Source organism: Micromesistius poutassou (assembly GCF_964030765.1).
Source record: "Micromesistius poutassou genome assembly, chromosome: 5".
NCBI lineage: Eukaryota > Metazoa > Chordata > Actinopteri > Gadiformes > Gadidae > Micromesistius > Micromesistius poutassou.
In genome coordinates, this window is record NC_140275.1 from 20,900,712 (window position 1) to 20,919,445 (window position 18,734).

The 18,734-nt window shown below is 47.3% G+C and overlaps 2 protein-coding genes across 3 annotated transcripts; one reads left to right on the forward strand and one right to left on the reverse strand.

Moving 5' to 3' along the window:
* Positions 1-1,158: 1,158 nt before the first annotated feature.
* On the reverse strand, positions 1,159-5,291 carry orai1a (ORAI calcium release-activated calcium modulator 1a). The gene is made up of 2 exons (XM_084467883.1): positions 5,005-5,291; positions 1,159-4,475 (listed from the first exon to the last, which is right to left on the reverse strand). Exons 1-2 carry the CDS (start codon positions 5,116-5,118, stop codon positions 3,924-3,926), a joined length of 666 nt encoding a protein of 221 aa, XP_084324009.1. The 5' UTR covers positions 5,119-5,291; the 3' UTR covers positions 1,159-3,923.
* Positions 5,292-8,401: 3,110 nt separating this feature from the next.
* On the forward strand, positions 8,402-18,675 carry kdm2ba (lysine (K)-specific demethylase 2Ba). 2 transcript variants are annotated; one of them, XM_084467675.1, is made up of 10 exons: positions 8,402-8,542; positions 11,269-11,493; positions 11,824-11,967; positions 12,492-12,578; positions 13,216-13,515; positions 13,621-14,534; positions 15,083-15,246; positions 15,735-15,896; positions 16,682-16,900; positions 17,279-18,675. In XM_084467675.1, the coding sequence occupies exons 1-10, from the start codon at positions 8,489-8,491 to the stop codon at positions 17,458-17,460; spliced, it is 2,451 nt and encodes an 816-aa protein (XP_084323801.1). In that variant the 5' UTR covers positions 8,402-8,488; the 3' UTR covers positions 17,461-18,675. The 2 variants fall into 2 exon arrangements, with proteins under 2 accessions (XP_084323801.1, XP_084323802.1); XM_084467676.1 differs by having other exon boundaries at positions 13,225-13,515.
* The last annotated feature ends 59 nt before the right edge of the window (positions 18,676-18,734 follow it).

Genomic DNA, 18,734 nt, shown 5'->3' on the forward strand with positions numbered 1-18,734 from the left:
CTTAGCCCTGAGTCACAAAAGAGCTCACTAGCACTGCTACTCCTGGGCTTTTTCAGTAGTATCCTCAGACAGTCATTGTATGCTACCTGAAGTTTGCGCAGGGTCTCCTTTTTGTAGCTGATCCATAACGGGGCTGCGGTAAGCACAAAACAAGTTTACTTTCACATCATCAGAACAGTAGTGGAATTTCCTGACTAACATGTTTGCTTGGACATACAACATTCGTCTCTGCCTGTACATGTCAGCATCATCTTCCATCTTGTCAGTGATGATGTGCCCAAGACATTTCGTACAGTTAGATACACAGAGGGATTGCCCTGACAGGTGAAACATTGGAAAGTGCAGCTTCTGATCTTCCTTGGTCCTACATATCAATACAACACTCTTTTTTGCATTGTACTGTACGTCAAACTCAACCCCATTCTCTGAGCATATATCCAACAGCTGCTGGAACGAACGCAACAGTGCTGGGGGACATAATAGCCAAATCGTCTGCGTACATCAGATGGTTTAACAGAGTGTTCCCTATCAGACAACCTGTCTTACACTTCCCCAACTGCTTTGACAGGTTGTCCATGTATAGGTTGAACAGGGCTGGAGACAGAAGCCATACCCATGCCATACCCCATTGCCTACACTGAAGGGTGAGGATAGGCTGTTTCCCCATTTCACCAGCATACCTTGGTTGGCATACCAGTAAACCAGGATTTGTATGATGCATCCAGGCACACTCCTAAGCATGAGTTTAGTAAAAAAGCTTACAGTGATTTACTGATTATATTATTTATCGATTGATTTTATATTATATATACTATACTTTATTATTTCACAACTTCAAACTAGAAACGTTGTTTTATTATACGACTGCACTGGTATGCCAATATATGATGTGCAGGAGCCAGTAGGTCATATGTAGGCATAGATGACTTTGTTTTCAATAAAAAAAATAGGACTCAATGACTGAGGATATAACTGATCATCGATTTTTGACATTTTGTCACATGTGACAATTTCCTCGTGTAACATCTTGTGCCTTCAAACTTCCTGTAAGCATTTTTTGTGGTCGATCCTTGATAGCAAAAAAAGCAATGACAGACAATGCCAAATGTCATGAGGTAAACATTGTATTCATAAATACTATGTTAAGTTTTGTGTAAAAGTCAAAATTCATCACTTTTATTTAATTTCATCAACCAATCTCACAAAAGTTCCTCTTAGGTTCAAAGATGTAATGTGACGCAAGGCTGAACACCAAATAAAACTTGAATAAAAGTAAAAGTGAGAAACAACCCATAAATAAAAACAAAATCTGTATTTGTTTTTTAACAAGTGAAATACTCTAAACAATATGGATTCATTACAAATAGGAAATACTGACTACCTTCATGGTGGTACATATTTTTCTTATATTCTTATCAACTTTGCGTCTTTGGCACAATCATTTTTTTAAATGATGGGGTTAAAAAAATCTGCTATACGTATTAATAGCAGTCCAAGGGGCAGTATGTTATAAGTTTGAAAAAAACGTAAAAAGTATAAACTGTAGCCACATGACAATCCAAACATAAAATAATTGATGTCTATATATTGAGAATTGTCTCTCATTTGCAAAATAAAGATCATTCTCTACATATGCACCGTAAAAGTAATCAGATTTAACAGGGGCAATAAAATATTCAACATATCACACCATGCATTTAAAATAAGCCTACATAGATATAGCGAATACTTTCAAATACTTGAAAGATGTATCACTTAATAAAATAAGTATTCAGCAAAACCAATAACATACAACACAGTAAGGCAGAAGTATTTTAGGATGTTGCAAATAATACAAATATAACTAGACCGAAACTTAAAAAATGATTTAATATTTTCTTAAATGCAAATGCTTATAATCTTCAATTATGTTTTTTACTATCCTTAGAGTATTCAATTGTTGTTTGGCATTTGTCTTAATCAATTAAAATGTCAGCAGTCCTAAAAAACTAGTTATTTTGTAAACACTTGTTTATTATGATCAATGACACAAATTTAATAAAATAAGTGCCTTCTGCTTAAGAGTATAAAAATATATACTTTCTATGCCGAGGTGTACCCCTTGCACTGAAAGTCTTCAGTGTAGAAAGTGGATCAAGTTTAGCTAGATGGATTGTATTACACTTCGAACCCGCTCCTATAGGCATGGATAGATATACTGAACAGCATCCAACAGGGTTACACACACACACACACACACACACACACACACACACACACACACACACACACACACACACACACACACACACACACACACACACACACACACACACACACGGTTGCAACGATTAGGCAATTAATCGATCGACTGAAGATTAATGAAATGTAATTAAGTAAGTACAAATATCAAATATGTTCTGCTTAATGCTTCAGTAAATTAAATATTTGATTCAATTTAAAATGAATACTAGAGTTTTTCTAGTCGGAGGGCTTTTGACATCACTTTGCACTCCGGTAACTTGTCATGGGCTTGACTATCGTCACCTTTTATATGTGCCTAGATTAATCAATGAAATCATAAATTATCTTTCAGACTAATCGACTATGAAAACAATCATTTGTTGCAGCCCTTAATATGAAGCAATTCCACATTCATTCCTCTTCTAGCTGCCTAACACAGCAGGGTGACTTTGATGTTGCATCGCAGCGTGATAACAAAACACTAAAATATAAACAAGCTGCCATTGTTTGCAATAACCAAGGGACATTTACAGTAACAAAAGTTCCTATACAGTATGACTGGAAGGACAATGTGCTTAGGATATCCATATCCTTTCAGTAGCCCTGTGTTGTTGAAGAACAACATTATGACCTAATTATGAGTACTGGACTTGAATTAGGGCGCACTCGCACTAGGCCATCTGTACCGTTGCCCGAGTACGTTTGCCCCCTAAAGTCTAGATCGTTTGGCTAGTGTGAGCACGCCATCCGTACTCAAGTACAGTTAAATTCCGTGGCCTCAGTACACTTCGGAGAGGTGTGCTCAGGCCACGGTACAGATGCCAATGAGCCGACACGCGCACACGCACGGATACACAACCTTTATATACAAGAGGCAACCATACTCAGGCCCAGTTGAGATTGCCTAGTGTGAGCAAAGGCCAGCGGCACAGTGGGGGGGGGGGTACCGTACTTGAACCGGTACAGGGACACTTTGCCTAGTGTGAGTGCACCCTAAAAGGAACATGGCAATTTGTGGTTAAGATCTCTTTGGCAAAATGGGAGAATCCCGTCCTATAAATAATGTAATATCCACACCAATAAAGGGTAAATACTCTAATTTACTATAACTTAAATGTATCTACCCCTGAAGCTTCATTCACATTCGCCCCTCACTTCAACTACAATATCCATGCAGTTTCCATGCGAGTAGAGAGAAGAAACGACCCAAAGTAAATGTTATGTAACAGATACAGTACCACAACGCAGTCTGTCATTACAGTAGTCTTACTGTGGCCACAATGCAAAGTGGCACCAAACAAAAGCGTCACCCAATCAAATGTCTCCCTGGGCTTTCTGCCAGTGCCGGAAGAGCAGTTACCCTAACCCTGACCCTGCAGACTAACTTGACCCTTTACCTCTACTATGAATTAAGCCTTAATGGTATTTCCAAAACATACAACAATCACACGGCGGTCCTGTAACAGTTCCCAGATAAGCCTCACAGCAGACGACCACGAGTCGAGCGACAATCACCTTCATAACCGAGACCTGATGAGATACAAAGTGGGGAGGACGAGCAGTGAACATGCAAGCTAAAAAAATTCAAAACCAGTGAAACTAAAAACACCACCACTCATCCCCCATTAAGTAGAGAATAAAACCTTTTCCTTTTGCGCTATATGACTACATCCCACAAGTCTTGGGCTCGGCCCCCTCCTCTAAACCATGGGGAAGTGGACCGATCCCTGGAGGTCGTCGCCCGCCTCGCCCCCGTGGTCCAGCTGGTTCTGCAGCTGGATCACACGCTCCAGCTCTTTGATCTGCCGGTCCGTCTTGTGGCTGACCAGCGTGCGGTAGAAGTGAATGGCGAACATGATGAACACCACGCCGAAGGGGACCATGATGCACGTGGAGGCGATGGCGGCCGCCTCGCCGGGGCTGATCCCGTCCTTGTCCTCCGGGCGCCGCAGCGGCAGGAACTTGACCCAGCACAGGAGCACCACCTCCGTCAGGAACAGCAGCGTGCCGATGACCGTGGAGAAGGCCCAGGCCAGCTCGATGTGACGGTGCATGCGCTCGTGCGGCGACTCGTTGACCGAGTTGAGGTTGTGGACGTTGCTCACGGCCTCGAGGTTGGGCAGGATGCAGGTGCTGATCATGAGCGCGAAGAGGTGCACAGCCACCAGGATGGTGGTGCAGGCGCTGAAGGCGATGAGGAGCCCCGGGGGGTACACGTGGGTGGGCTCCAGCTGGACCTCCACCATGGCAACCTGACAGGTACAAAAAACGGTTTAGACAGAAGAGTCAAGTAGTCCAACGACAGTGAACTGTGATATTCTAAGAACTCTCACTCAACGATCTGGACTCCCCCGTGCTATTGCTTGGCTGGTTATGCTGGTATGAATGACTAAAGCTTTACTTAAATCTTTATTTAATGACACAAGAAATGTGTCCCTAGTTTACTTGCCAGTAGATTGTTTTGATTGCTTCACCCAGTTTTGAGGATCTTTGACCAATCCTCTAAATCCTATAACAATACTAATATCAAAATCAAGTCGAGTATGAATAGGTATTGGTCAGTCTGTACCAGGCATCATCTCTCTGCCATAATGCTATTACATCGTATGGATCCTCATGTTGTCACTTGAGGTCTACCACTGCAGGACGTGGTGGGTACAGCCATGCTGGCCACTAAGGGCGTCACAAGTCGATGTAGCGGTTCATTGAATGCATTAAACAAGACTTAAATAACACACTGCCCCTTCAACGCCCGACGACATGCGTGCATAGGATACTTACCATGGCGAAACCTGACAAAAGAGCAGAGGTACGACTCGTAGCTTTCAGTTTTGCTCTACTCAAGTAAAGTTTTCTCCAAGACAGCGCCTGCAAGGAGTGCTCGTTCAAACTCATTCCGTCAGATGCTTATGGAGGCTTTACTTATAGTTTCAAGTACAGTCCCCAGTGAATATCAGGTGCACTCGAATATAGTTGGATATACGTTACATGTAATAATGGTTATTCTTGAAAAGTTCTTTTTTTTTTAATTTAAGATGTGTCAAAAGTTTCCTCCAACAGCTGACTGACAAAACATATTCAGGAAGTAGAAGTTACCCACAATTCAGTTTGTTTACCGTAGCGCACTCAGTACCCTGCTCCTAGGAGGACTCTGCCCCCTTGTGGTGAAGCGAAGCGTAACCGCTTTATGGATAATAACAAAAACAGTATATACCTGACCAAGTGTCAACCATCCCTTCGCGGCGTGTGCCTTATATGAATGCATCCGTACCTCTGGCTTTGGTAAAGCGTAGCTTCTTTTCATTTTAGCATTTCATATTCACATGTTGATTGCACTTTCTGCACAAGCTTGGCCCCTAAATGTGGGGTAGGCCTACAAAATAATTATAAGTGAATGTATTTAGCAATTGATACGATCTCGAACCACCCTGTGATGAGATGAGATCATAGCATGCTACTCAAACTGTAGCATTCCACATACAGTTCATGGAGAAAACAATAATATAACAATAATATATAATTAATTCGTTTTTGTTTTTTTCAATAGCACCAGCATTGAACTCATCCTGTCCTTCATGTTAACATTAGGTGCTGGTGCGCATATAGGGTTAGTGTTAACATTTACTGTGGAAGACGTGTTGAAGGTAGGGAATTGTTTCCATTGAGTCAATAATATTATATTTAAAATATATATTTATTTATATAAATTAGTGCTGTCATTCAAATATTTTATCGCGATTAATCGCATACTTTCCATAGTTAATCGTGATAAATCGCAAATTAATAATTACTTTTTTTTATCTGTTCAAAATGCCCCGTAAAGGGAATTTTTCAAGTTTTTAATACTCTTATCAACATTTATAAAACGGAGTAAAACAATCCAGGCAGGTCAAGCATTTATCAATATGCTCAAATCCCAACTCACGGCAATTATAACATGGATAAGAAAGACACTCAGTTGTTTAAAGACCCTCTGCCGTGGGTCCCGTTGCTATCCACATCCTTTTCTTTATTTCATGAAAAACTCACAAATGTCTTTCAGTTTGACAACTCCAGCCCATGCAATTGTTAATCAACAGTAGCATACACTTTCATTAGGCCATCGTCTGGGACATGGGCGGGCGGCCCGTGGCCCCCCTCTAGCTCTTGGGGCAGTGCCAAAGCTAGCTCTGACTTTACACTAGAGTTGGGACAAAATATCGATACAATATATCGTCACCCTTCTTTTTGCAATGCGAGAATCGACACACCGGTGCCAAATATCGATAGTTTAATAAATAAAATAAGGCACTCTAAACAGATTTCCCTGTCTTCCCACTCCTACTACAAAACACTACATAAACAATGACACTATTCGTCAAGAGGACATTCTTAGCGGCCCAAAAAAATAAGTCTTTGATTGTAAATGTCTGTTTTAATGTTTTAATGTTCATATTTCAGTTTTTAATCTAACCATTGAACAAGAGCCAGACAGAAATAATATAAAACGGTCGGTTGAGTAGAATCAGGTAATTCGTGTGATTGATTATTTACCTTCAAATTAAGATTATCTGAGTATTTTACTATGGCTTAAAGCCCAAAACTCAAACAGTATGTTAATTACACAACTAGGAGACGCATACAAACAATGGTGATAGCAGATGAGAAATATCCAACCATGGCCAAATGTATTTATTCAACAAAGTGCTCATGATAGAGCAAACATACAAAACAACGTAAAATAAGCAGCGACTTAACCTGTTTCATTCTTCAAGTGCATTAAAGTCGATGGTGATGACAGTGTCTATCATCATTTGGCAAAATTACTTCCTCGTGGCGATTCTGCCAAAGATTATTATTATTATCTTTTAATAATAAAGAGTATTATCTTTTAGATAAGAGTACTTGTATGGTGATTCACTGTGCTTGTATTGGTCTGTACTGACCGAAGCACAAGTGCTTTCTTAACAATGATGAAAAGGGTATTTTCTATTTGATCTGCAAATATACAGAGGGGAGTCATCACAAACGACTATTTTCTAATATAAGAGAGTGCTGCCTAATGCGTGAACGCAAAATTTCTTGTTTATGGAGAGACACACATGGTAAAGTTGCAAGTAGTTTTTTTTAATAAACAGTTTTTTGCTTGTCAAAGTAAGTTTTTAATATTTCAAAATCGTGGCTGTGGGGCAAAGTGCTTTGGGGTAAGTTGAGTCAGTCGTTCAACTTACACCACCGTGATGCACAGAAGTTAAGTTAAGTCTCTAAAGTATAAAGTGATATCTCAATGTAGTATTACGTTGAGATATCACTATTAGTATTAGTATTACATTGTAGTATTACGCCCCGATCTAGAATAACAAACAAGTGTCCTATCCTAAACTGCTCCATCGTCATATCCATATCATGTCTTATTCCGAAGTTATCCAGCATACATAAAGTTGATCAACGTGTCAATATGATTTTTTTTTTATGAATAAAGTAAACAACCAAATATTTGAGCCACACCAGAACCCACTGTGACAAACTCTTTACATGAGTGTGAATTACATGCCAGCATGACCGACGACCAATACCGAACGGAGCCGATCTTCATCGAGAATAGAGCAATCGATCCCAGAGCTCTGAAACACTGCGAGCAGTGGCGGCCTGGCGGGGCACTGCTACCAGACAGAAACACGCCAACCTTAAGCACGTGCAATGAATGATCGCTCCTTTATTTCCTCATAAACACTGAGAAAGCCCTGTGCAGATAACATCCGTCAGTGACACCGACGTATCCCGACCCCTCTTTCTTTAACCTTACTGATAGCCGTACACATGAGGCCGCCTCCGGTCTGACATGTCGGCATCCATTGTGCGCCACCCTGCCACCGAACGCCATCTGCCCCGCCGTCGGCTCGGCCAATCCCGTCTCCCCTGACCTCCTCGGAGCATATTCATGAGGCTTCACCACCGGGCTTTTACTGCTTTGTATTGCGTGTTGCTCTGCAGCTGCTGGTTCCTGTGTGCAGCGTTGCCAGATTGGGTTATATATTTCTCGCCCAATCTGGCAACACTGGCACCAGCACGACGTTGCAGCCAGTGTTGCCAGATAGGGCGGGAAATATGGCCCAATCTGGCAACACAGTCACTGTGTGCGCCGAGGAGGGAGGGCGAGAGATAGCGAGAGGGACGGACGGCACGTCGGCGGAGAGAGAGAGAGAGATCGCAGAGCAGCAGAGCGTCGGAGGCTTCAGCCATGTTAGTTCTGTGTTGTGCGGGCCAGCGATGAGAAGGAGCCACCATGGCCTTTTCACTGAGCGGAGACGAGGAGGATTACGAGTCAGATGCCGAACAGGTCCGAGCTCATTGCTTTCTTTGTTTATCCTGCGCGCTGCTGCAGTATTGTCAATTTGTCCGTGTGTGTGTGTGTGTGTGTGTGTGTGTGTGTGTGTGTGTGTGTGTGTGTGTGTGTGTGTGTGTGTGTGTGTGTGTGTGTGTGTGTAAATAGCGATGTCTTGTTTGTAAATGATACACGTTCTCTTCTTTCGAATAAGCGCATATTTGCTTGTTGAGTGAAATTAAGCATTTTAATACCCGTTTTACAAGACTCTTCCGCGAGGATAATGGCTGAATATTCGAATTATGTTTACATTAATACACACCTGGATATCACTAGATAATTGTCCTTCAGCCTTTGGTTGTAGCACGCAGTGACCCGTCTTAATGTAGTCGTCTATGACGCGGCCTGACTGATGGCGACGTTATCGTTATGCACACGGATGCCATGACTGTATGAACCTCTTTGACTTTTAGGAAAACATCCTCCCTCAGCGCGGACCATAGCATCGATTTGAATGTTTACGTTGAAGCGCAGTAGTTGGGCCTGGGGAGGCTTGTTGTGTTGTCTGCTCCCCCCCCCCCCCATATGCGCTCCACCAAGTGCCCCCTGCGCCTTTAAGAGAGCTGCAGGCTTCAGTGTTGTGGAGCAGGAACTGAAGGGGGATGGGGAGCAGGAACAATGAGGTGGCTCTTACACCACTTTGCCTGTTAGGTCAACAAAAAGCCCATAATGTTCATCAGACCCGTGTTATCATTGGAGGAAACGCATCGTTTGTTTACGCATTTAATAGATGGTATTGCAATGCAATGCACGACCGCTCCCCTGTAACATATCAACAGTGTGGAGGAACCGGTTTCTTACACTTATGTAATATTTCTTGTTTGTGTCAGTCAAACAGTGAGCCTTATGACTTCCAGTGAGATCCAGACGGTTATGGAAGACGCTGTTGATTTTTTAACAAGCACTTAGCAAACAAATCTCCAAATTCCTGACGTATTACGCACTCAAGTTACTGTAACTATAGGTCAGCTGATCTCTCGCCTCCGGGCAATATCTGTAATAACAGCCACTGAATGTTCTTCTGTTCTGGTTTTAGGATGTGATGTTGATTTAGTGAATAAAGACACACAGGTTTAAGGAAATAATCTACAACTTGAGTCTAAAATGAAAATGCAGGAGTGGACAGAGAATACTAGCAGACCCATCACTGATATTGCTTAACAGTTGTATCCAAAGAGACTTAATCAAAAAAGTCCCCATGTCACAGATTTTTGACAAGGGGTGTAAAACGTTGACACACTCCAACTGGAAGGATGATGATGATGAATGTTATGTACACTTGTTATGTATTATCCAAGGGGGGCAGGTGTAGCTGTTCACCCTCAGAATGTCTTCTCCTGATCTCTCCAAACTTTGTCGGCGCCGTAAGAATAAGGTTAGATGGAAACTGACCTCATGGTTCAGAACTGGAAAACATCAAATCATTTCTGGGTGCATTCTGTCAACTCTGCTGCTTCCTGCTCATTTGTATCCTAGTTCCCTCTGACACAGTTCTTTATTTCACAATATATTACATAACGACAGGAACAGGACTGGTTGTGTATGTTTTCAGTTTTGAGTTTTTGTGGAATAGGGCAAACTAAGTAAGACATCTCACTCATGGCGTCGTGCTCCACCTTGACTCCTTCTGTTTGGTGGCCTACAGAGCTCCTTGCCGTGGTCTTGTTTTGAACAAGCGCCCAATGGGACACTAGTAGCCACTACCAGTGTAAACAAACATGCTTCTATGTTTTTCCTGGTCATCATACAGGATCAACAGCATCATCTCGTCTAGGTAACAAGATATGTCATCACACTTGTTTCTGTAGTCTTGTAGACAAAGCTGCCCGGCTGTGACGTTGTGATTCTTCACATTGATTTTGTGTATTATAGTCAGTCTGAGCACAAGTGCAGAAAAACAAAAAATAAGAAAAAGTTGAATAAAATGTCAACACCCAAATGAGAGGCTCCTTTGTGAGCGGCCCTGATTTCAGGACTGGATGTTCCCTCTCTCTTCATACTTTGATGTAAACAAATCTGCCTGGATTTGAATTTAGCCTGGAATGTTCTCATGCTAAGGTTGTATTACTTATTTATTTATTTATTTATTTAAATACATTGCGTGTCAATTAAGGATTTTCATAGTGGACAACGGGCAGTGTTTGTAAATGTGTTTTTAACCACAGTGTGGGTGATTTGTCATTATGAGCGATGTGAAGACTGGGTCGTTTCATTATCTTAACAGAACTGCATTCATCTTTGCCATGGCAACAAGTGGCCCTGCTTTGCATTCCCTGCCAGAGACCAGCAGCAACTGAAACGATCCCAGTCCAACATAAGGCCCGGCGAGGCCGAGGTTAATAAGGCCCGTCTCGGGCTGCTTCGCACCTCTGGATTACCACAAGTGAGGCAATGTGTTGCCAGGGAAACGATTCTTCCTGCAGCGGGAATCTCCCGCAACGACGGAGCGTTCCTAGTCCTGTCTGTCTTGGTGGAGGACGACCAGGGCTCTACCTGGGGTCATTCGAGAGGAACGTTGCCGTCTTTGGGAGTGTTAAAATCTGATTAGGGAAGGAAACTGTGAGGACAAGACCTTGTGTCTCACCACATATTTCATGTGCACTTTTCCCCCTTGTGCTCGGGGGCCACACTGACACAACCCCCCCTCTCTGTCTCTGCTTCTCTTCTTCCTGCGTGCGTAGCAACGGGCGGCCAACCGCCCGAAGCCCAAGGTGGGAACGTCGGCGGCCATCAAGCTGCCGTCCAACCGCAACTCTTCGGGAGCGCGGCGCCGGCGGACGCGATGCAGGAAGTGCGAGGCGTGCCTGCGCACCGAGTGCGGCGAGTGCCACTTCTGCAAGGACATGAAGAAGTTCGGCGGGCCGGGCCGCATGAAGCAGTCGTGCATCATGCGGCAGTGCATCGCGGTGAGTCCCCGCGGCGGTCAAAGACCAGCGCCTAACGCTCCTGGGGACGATGGCCACTCCATGAGAGCACTTCAGTGATCATTGTAATAAGTTACCGTGGAGTTACACTTTATTCGACATTGTGTACACTGAGACCGGACGTCATTCACACGTCAAGGATTCAATAAACAACGTGTGTGTGTGTGTGTGTGTGTGTGTGTGTGTGTGTGTGTGTGTGTGTGTGTGTGTGTGTGTGTGTGTGTGTGTGTGTGTGTGTGTGTGTGTGTGTGTGTGTGTGTGTGTGTGTGTGTGTGTGTGTGTGTGTGTGTGCGCGTGCGTGCGCGCCATCAGCCGGTGCTGCCCCACACGGCGGTGTGTGTGGTGTGCAAAGAGGCGGGGAAGGAGGACACGCTGGAGGAGGAGGAGGACAAGTTCAACTTCATGCTCATGGAGTGCTCCATCTGCAACGAGATCGTCCACCCCAACTGTCTCAAGGTGAGGACGGGAGGGGCGTGCGTGGGAGTGGAGTCTGTCTATGACTCTCACCCAGAAAACAGATGAGTCACAGCGCGGGCATTCCACTCTCTCTCTCTTCCATTTCTCTCTCCTGGCACACGTGTGTTTGTGTGTGTGTGTGTGTGTTACAGTAATACAAAAGGCATCCTGGAAGTCAAACCCTCTGCTTTGTTCAGGCTGACTCACAGGACTGAGTCAGAGGCCTGGGACCGCATGGTCACAATGAACACAACAGTTACTCACTACACTTACTATACATTATTTTGTGCGACTGTTTTATCATCCTTTAGGCGTGCATTGTGAGAATATGCGTCATCTTTGGACACGTGTCGTGTGTGAAATCACAGAAATGATTTTGGTGCAGGCCGGGCCTAACCGGTTTGATCTGAACACAGAGAAGTAGAGCACGGCAGTACACAGCATATCGGTTCCACTTAGGCCCTGATACAGGGGCAGGCGCAGTGTAGTTGATGGTCTTTTTTCCCTGCTGATTATCCCCCCAGGTGAGCGACGCTACAGGTGTGGTGAACGATGAACTGCCCAACTGTTGGGAATGTCCCAAGTGCAACCATGCAGGGAAAACCGGAAAAGTAAGTACCAACATAGAAGTGTTTAGGTCAGGGTTCCGGTGTCGCTCTCTAGCCTTTCAGTTGGCTCAGGAAATGGTCCACTCCGCTTCTGGCGGTGCGATATTACCGATGCAAAGGTGGAGGACACCAGGCTATGTGTTTTGAATGAACTATTAGTCAAAATCAAATGTCCAGGACTGCACCCTCTCCAGTTACTGTAACTTGGCCCATCGCTTGACTGATTGACTGGTGATGTGAGTGACAGCCCCTTGCTGTAATCCGAGCCGTTCATTAATACTTTCTGCTGCAGCAGCAACACTGTGTCGGTGTGGCCTCGATGGAGCGTTGGCTTAGCCTCTGGTTAGCCTTAGCCTGCGTTAAATGCTGGTTTTTACTCATCCACCACTGAGGTGGGTCGCGTCTCAACCGGTAAGGCATGGGGTTGTCCCGGCCAGGGTCCACGGGTTTGATTCCCGCTGGGCCCACTCTCTTGCCAAGACGTGTCTGCCCACATGGCTCTGTGTGTGCGTCCAGCAGATCGCTTGTTTGTTTACGTACTTGTCGCTCCTCAGCCCCCCGGGGGGGGGGGAGGGGGGGCTCTGTCGGCTCGCGATAGGCTGAAGGTATAAAGTTGTCTCTCTCCGTTTCCCCCCCTCTGGTGTGTAAGCAAAAAAGAGGCCCGGGATTCAAGTACGCCTCCAACCTGCCGGGCTCGCTGCTGCGGGAGCAGAGGCCCCAGAAGGAGGAGGCGGGCGAGGTGCCGGTGGCCCCCGCCGCCAAGAAGCGCCCCGACCGGGAGGAGACGCCCCGCTACCGGCCGGAGGAGGTGCTGCACCACCGGCAGCCCCCCATGCTGTCCCCCAGCGGGCTGAGCCGGCCCCGCTTCGAGGAGAAGCTCAGGAAGAAGAGGAAGCTCTTTGACGAAGACGAGTACGAGGATCTGGGCGTCAACAAAAAGGTACGGTCCGGTGTTTCCCTACGGCGACGGTCGCGCCTCCACGAGGGCCGTGGCGTCCGCTAACGCTCGGTCCGCTCTCGTTTCCCCCCCCCCCCTCTCCCACAGGAGAGATCGGACGAGCCCTTCTTCCCCAAACTCCTGCATCAGATCAAAAGGGAAGTGGAGGACCAGGAGGAGGAGGAGGAAGACTACGACGAGGAGGACCGGGAGCCCCACTACCGCCCGGCGGGGGCGGAGCGGCGCGGCCGCCCCGGGGGCCCCGGGGGCCCCGGGGGCCCCGGGGACGAGGCGGACGACAAGGAGCACAAGGCGGACCCGCTGCCCCCGCCCGTCAAGACGCCGGTGCCCGACAGCGACCAGTCGCTGTGCAGCTCCCCGCAGGCGGGCCCCAGCAGCGAGGGGGGCAGCGAGACGCCGGAGAAGGGCCCGCGGCCCAAGGTGCGGCGCAAGCGGCGGCTGCCCAACAAGGAGCTGAGCCGGGAGCTGAGCAAGGCCCTGAACCAGGAGATCCAGAAGACGGAGGACTGCCTGGCCAACGAGAACCGCCAGCCCTTCAAGACGGAGCCCGAGAGCGAGAACGAGGAGCCCAAGAAGCCCTTCCGCCACCACCACCACCACCACCACCACAACCACGGCGGCGGCGGCGGCGGCGGCGGCGGCGGCGGCGGCGGCGGCGGCGACCACCCGGGGGACCAGCGGGCCCACCTGCGCGCCAAGGAGATGAACGGCGGCACGCCGTGGGAGCTGCGCCACTTCTACCCCAGCCCCATCACGCCGCTGGGCTTCAACCGCAGCACGCCCACCACCCGCCCGCTGCCGCCGCACTCGCCGCCCAAGTGCGTCCAGATGGAGCGCCACGTGATCCGGCCGCCGCCCATCAGCCCCCCGCCCGACCGGCTGCCCACCCGGGAGGGCCGCACCCACGCCCTGCAGCGGGAGCCGTGGATGCGGGTGTTTGGTTTCCTGTCGCACAAGGAGCTGTGCGCCTGCATGCGGGTCTGCAAGACGTGGAACAGATGGTGAGCACGCCGCCGCCGCGCTCGCTCTGGTGGGGATAGGATAGGATGTCATTGGGGGGGGGGGGGGGGGGCGGGGGGGTGTAATTCAGAGCTCCTGAGCAGACTTGTTGTTGTTGTTGTTGTTGTTGTTGATGTTGCTGCGGTGGTTAAAGGGGTGATGTTGTGTGCCAATGATGATGAAAAACGACCATCCTGTCCAACTGTACGCTGTACGCTGGATAGACCAGTCTGACAGCCCGGCCAGGGAACTGTAGCAGATGTTGACACCGGGAGAATGTTATAATATGAGTAAGTGAGGTGTGTGTGTTAAGGTATTGTGTGGCGGACCTGTTGTGTAGCAGCAGTGTTAACCATTAAGAGGTCTTCAGAACGACAAATGGGTAGAAAGCATTTCTGTTCATAAAACATTCATTACCCTAAAACAACGTGGCGCGTTGACCTCCTAACGCCAGACCTCTCAGGCGGCAGACGGTGCGGTGCCTGTCCGCCCGTCCGGCCTCACTTCATGGGGTCTGAACTGTCTGTCTGTCCGTCTGTCCGTCCGTCAGGTGCTGTGACAAGCGGCTGTGGACCACCATGGACCTGAACCGCTGCACCTCCATCACGCCGCTGATGCTGAGCGGCGTGATCCGCCGGCAGCCCGCCTCGCTGGACCTCAGCTGGACCAACATCTCCAAGAAGCAGCTCAGCTGGCTCATCAACCGGCTGCCAGGTGTGTGTGTGTGTGTGTGTGTGTGTGTGTGTGTGTGTGTGTGTGTGTGTGTGTCTGTGTGTCTGTCTGTCTGTCTGTCTGTCTGTCTGTCTGTCTGTGCGTACAACACGGTGAAATGTATATTATCATGTAGATCCTGGGGGATTTCTATTATGGTTTATTTAATATGTGTGATATGACTTTATTATGATTATTATAACTAGTAATATTGTTGTCATGGTAACTAACGCACCATCATCCTGTGCCTTGCGATGCTAGTACTTTGGGCCTTGCTGCTTGGTCAGTTACTGTAAAGCTAATGCAATCCATTCACAAGACAAGAAGACGTCTCTTGTGCAAAAGGACCTGTTTTGACTCGTGTGTGTGTGTGTGTGTGTGTGTGTGTGTGTGTGTGTGTGTGTGTGTGTGTGTGTGTGTGTGTGTGTGTGTGTGTGTGTGTGTGTGTGTGTGTGTGTGTGTGTGTGTGTGTGTGTGTCGGGGGGTTTCAGGTCTGCGCGTGCTGAAGCTCTGTGGCTGCTCCTGGGTGGCGGTGTCCGCCCTCTGCACCTCCAACTGCCCGCTGCTGCGCATGCTGGACGTCCAATGGGTGGAGGGCCTGAAGGACGCCCAGATGAGGGACCTGCTCTCCCCCCCCACGGACAACCGACCAGGTAGCCCGTGTGTGTGTGTGTGTGTGTGTGTGTGTGTGTGTGTGTGTGTGTGTGTGTGTGTGTGTGTGTGTGTGTGTGTGTGTGTGTGTGTGTGTGTGTGTGTGTGTGTGTGTGTGTGTGTGTGTGTGTGTGAGGGTGGTGTGTGTGTGTGGTGGTAGTCCAGGAAGTGAAGGGGATGGGGACGTGAGGCGTTAACTGGTCAGTACGCGTGTTAACCAGTCCACGCTGAGAGAGGATCGCCGGTGGGAACTCACCCAAGCTGAGCTGCTTCTGGAGCCACTAATATCTGGATGGGCTCCAAACACAGGCTGCAGCCGGACTGAAATCGACACGTTCGTTCTTTGCAAACTCCCCCTTCCCAGAGCTGTCAACACTGAACGCATCCATGCAGGGCTTGGAAACTAATTTTCTCCCTGACAGCTTTGTTTTTTTTACACTTCGTAGGCTTTGTTGTTGACTTGCACACAAACAATATCAGGGAGCCCTCCATCACCCCTCTGTGTAAAGGGGTACTATTGAGGTACTAGTTACCATGTCTAGGCCTTTAGAAGACTCTTTCCTCCAAAGTCACTGTGTTGTTTTTTTTTGGCTTTGTGAGTGAGTCATCACTAATGAGCAGGTAGGGGTTAGGGCCTCTTGCTCAGGATACATAGAGGTAGACAGCGCAGAGGTTCTCGGTTACAAACTACTGAACAGCCTTTTAGCTCGGAGGAGGGATTCCTCACTGAGACCTACTCACAGTCCCCCCCCCCCCCCCCCCCTCCCGTCCCGTCCCGTCCCATCAGGCCAGCTGGACAACCGCTGCAAGCTGCGCAACGTGGTGGAGCTGCGGCTGGCGGGCCTGGACATCACGGACAGCTCGCTGCGCCTCATCAGCCGCCAGATGCCCCAGCTGGCGCGCCTGGACCTCAGCTACTGCAACCACGTCAACGACCAGTCAGTCAACCTGCTGACCGCCGCCGGCACCACCACCCGGGACTCGCTCACCGAGATCAACCTGTCAGGTGAGCCCGGCCGCGCGAGAGGGGGATGGGGGTCAGGGGGTCGGTCGGGGGAGGAGGACAGGGTACCTGTCCGGCCTGGAAGAGGCTATACACAGTCAAATGACCCGTCCTCTGATTTCCCTGCTTCACGTCCTTCTGACCTCGATGCCCTTTCGGCCCTCCAACGCCCGCGCGACCATTTGTGTATTTTGCAAATTAAGTTGCGCATTTAACGAGATGGTGACTTTGGTTACAGTATGTAAATGTCAAGCCTCTCTAATTTAGGAGCTGGTATAGTGCGATATGATGGGGCACAAGAAAACCGAAAATGCACTTTGATTTAATGTAGAAACGTCATGCCTCACCTCATCCTAACTGATCTCTGCCCCCCCCCCCCAGTGTGTAACCGGGTGACGGACCACTCGCTCACCTTCTTCAAACGCTGCGGCAGCATCTGTCAGATCGACCTGCGCTACTGCAAGCAGGTCAGCAGCATGGCCTGCGAGCGCTTCATCGCAGAGATGTCCGTGAGCGTGCCCTTCGGGCTGAAGGAGGAGAGACTGCTGCAGAAGATCAGCTAGTTCTCTCTCTCTTCCTCGGGCGGCCCACGTGGACGCGGACACTGTATTTGCACTAAGTGGAAGAACACAAGTTGTGGATTACTCTCTCATCATATCCTGTTTTGCTGCGATGTGACGGCGATTGAACTCCTCCAGCGCAGTTCGGTTCTGGGGGCTGCGTTCCGCGATGGACTCTGTGTGCGCTGGACAGACAAAGGTCGGGGGAGGAGGGGTGGAAGATGCATGTTTTTGTGTTTTTGGAGTGTAGCCCTTTCTTTTCTTTTTTTTGCTTGTAATTGAGTGTCTGGCGGCGTTTGTTTTTGGTTCTTGACATTTTGGAAATTATTTTTATACAAGTTGTCTTATGAGTTTAGCCTGTCTTTCTGAAACTTTTTCCTCACCCGAATATATTATAAAGCATGTATTTTAGCTAAATATTGTCCCTTTTATTTTTCACTTAGCCTTGAAAACAACTATGTCTCTTATGTGCCATTGTGTTTCTGAAATTAGTGTTTCTGAAATTGTGTTTCAGAAATTATTATTGTCAGGACAGGCAAAACACATGTACAGTAATGGATATCTGAATAATTTATCACAAATCCTTATTGAATATCCAGAATGTATTTCCATAAATATACTTAAAGAAAAACTAGAATATATGTCCATTACTGAGAGGAAATGTCTTCTCCAATGACTGTGTGGGGGGTGGGGGGGGGTCAGGTCTGCCTGTATCTTCAACTTTAACTTATTGATTTGTATTCTGTATTTATTGTTTTGTTAAGTGTGTCATATTTTATACATGTTTCACACAGAATTGGCTAACATATTTGCAAATACTTCTATTTTAGTTCGAGCCTATATTTAGATACCCAATGTGTGGTGTCTAAAGGAAAGTACTGTTGAAAGTACGGCCCATGTGTGCTCTTTATAAGACATTTAGGCCTTGATTGACTAAACACTCCTGTTGTCCAAGGTCACTTTTTTCAGTGAAACCACATCCACGTGATGCTGCCATACAGATAAAACAAAAGTAACACGTTAAAAGCACTTCAAGTGCTACAAGTTTTCATCGGTTTGCTTTTTATAAATTTTGTACTAGTTTTTATATATTTTGGCCTTTTGTGGGGATTTGTATTGTGCTCAAATAGCTCAGATTACCCCACGTGAATGTGCTTACCTTGTTGATATTTGTAAATCCAAAACATCCCTGTGCTGATATTTCATTAAAATATGTCACTTGTACCAGCGTTGAATACTTGATTCAGATACGACCAGCAACACATGTGTCCATTTCC

What these genes read in the sequence shown, in the direction of transcription:
- kdm2ba (XM_084467675.1), top strand. Translation starts at nt 8,489, where the DNA reads ATGGCCTTTTCACTGAGCGGAGACGAGGAGGATTACGAGTCAGATGCC. An exon ending in ACGAGTCAGATGCCGAACAG is followed by an intron (nt 8,543 to 11,268) that starts GTCCGAGCTCAT and finishes CTGCGTGCGTAG; the next exon opens with CAACGGGCGGCCAACCGCCC. An exon ending in TGCAAGACGTGGAACAGATG is followed by an intron (nt 14,535 to 15,082) that starts GTGAGCACGCCG and finishes TCCGTCCGTCAG; the next exon opens with GTGCTGTGACAAGCGGCTGT.
- orai1a (XM_084467883.1), bottom strand. Translation starts at nt 5,118, where the DNA reads ATGAGTTTGAACGAGCACTCCTTGCAGGCGCTGTCTTGGAGAAAACTT. An exon ending in TTTTGTCAGGTTTCGCCATG is followed by an intron (nt 4,476 to 5,004) that starts GTAAGTATCCTA and finishes TGTACCTGTCAG; the next exon opens with GTTGCCATGGTGGAGGTCCA.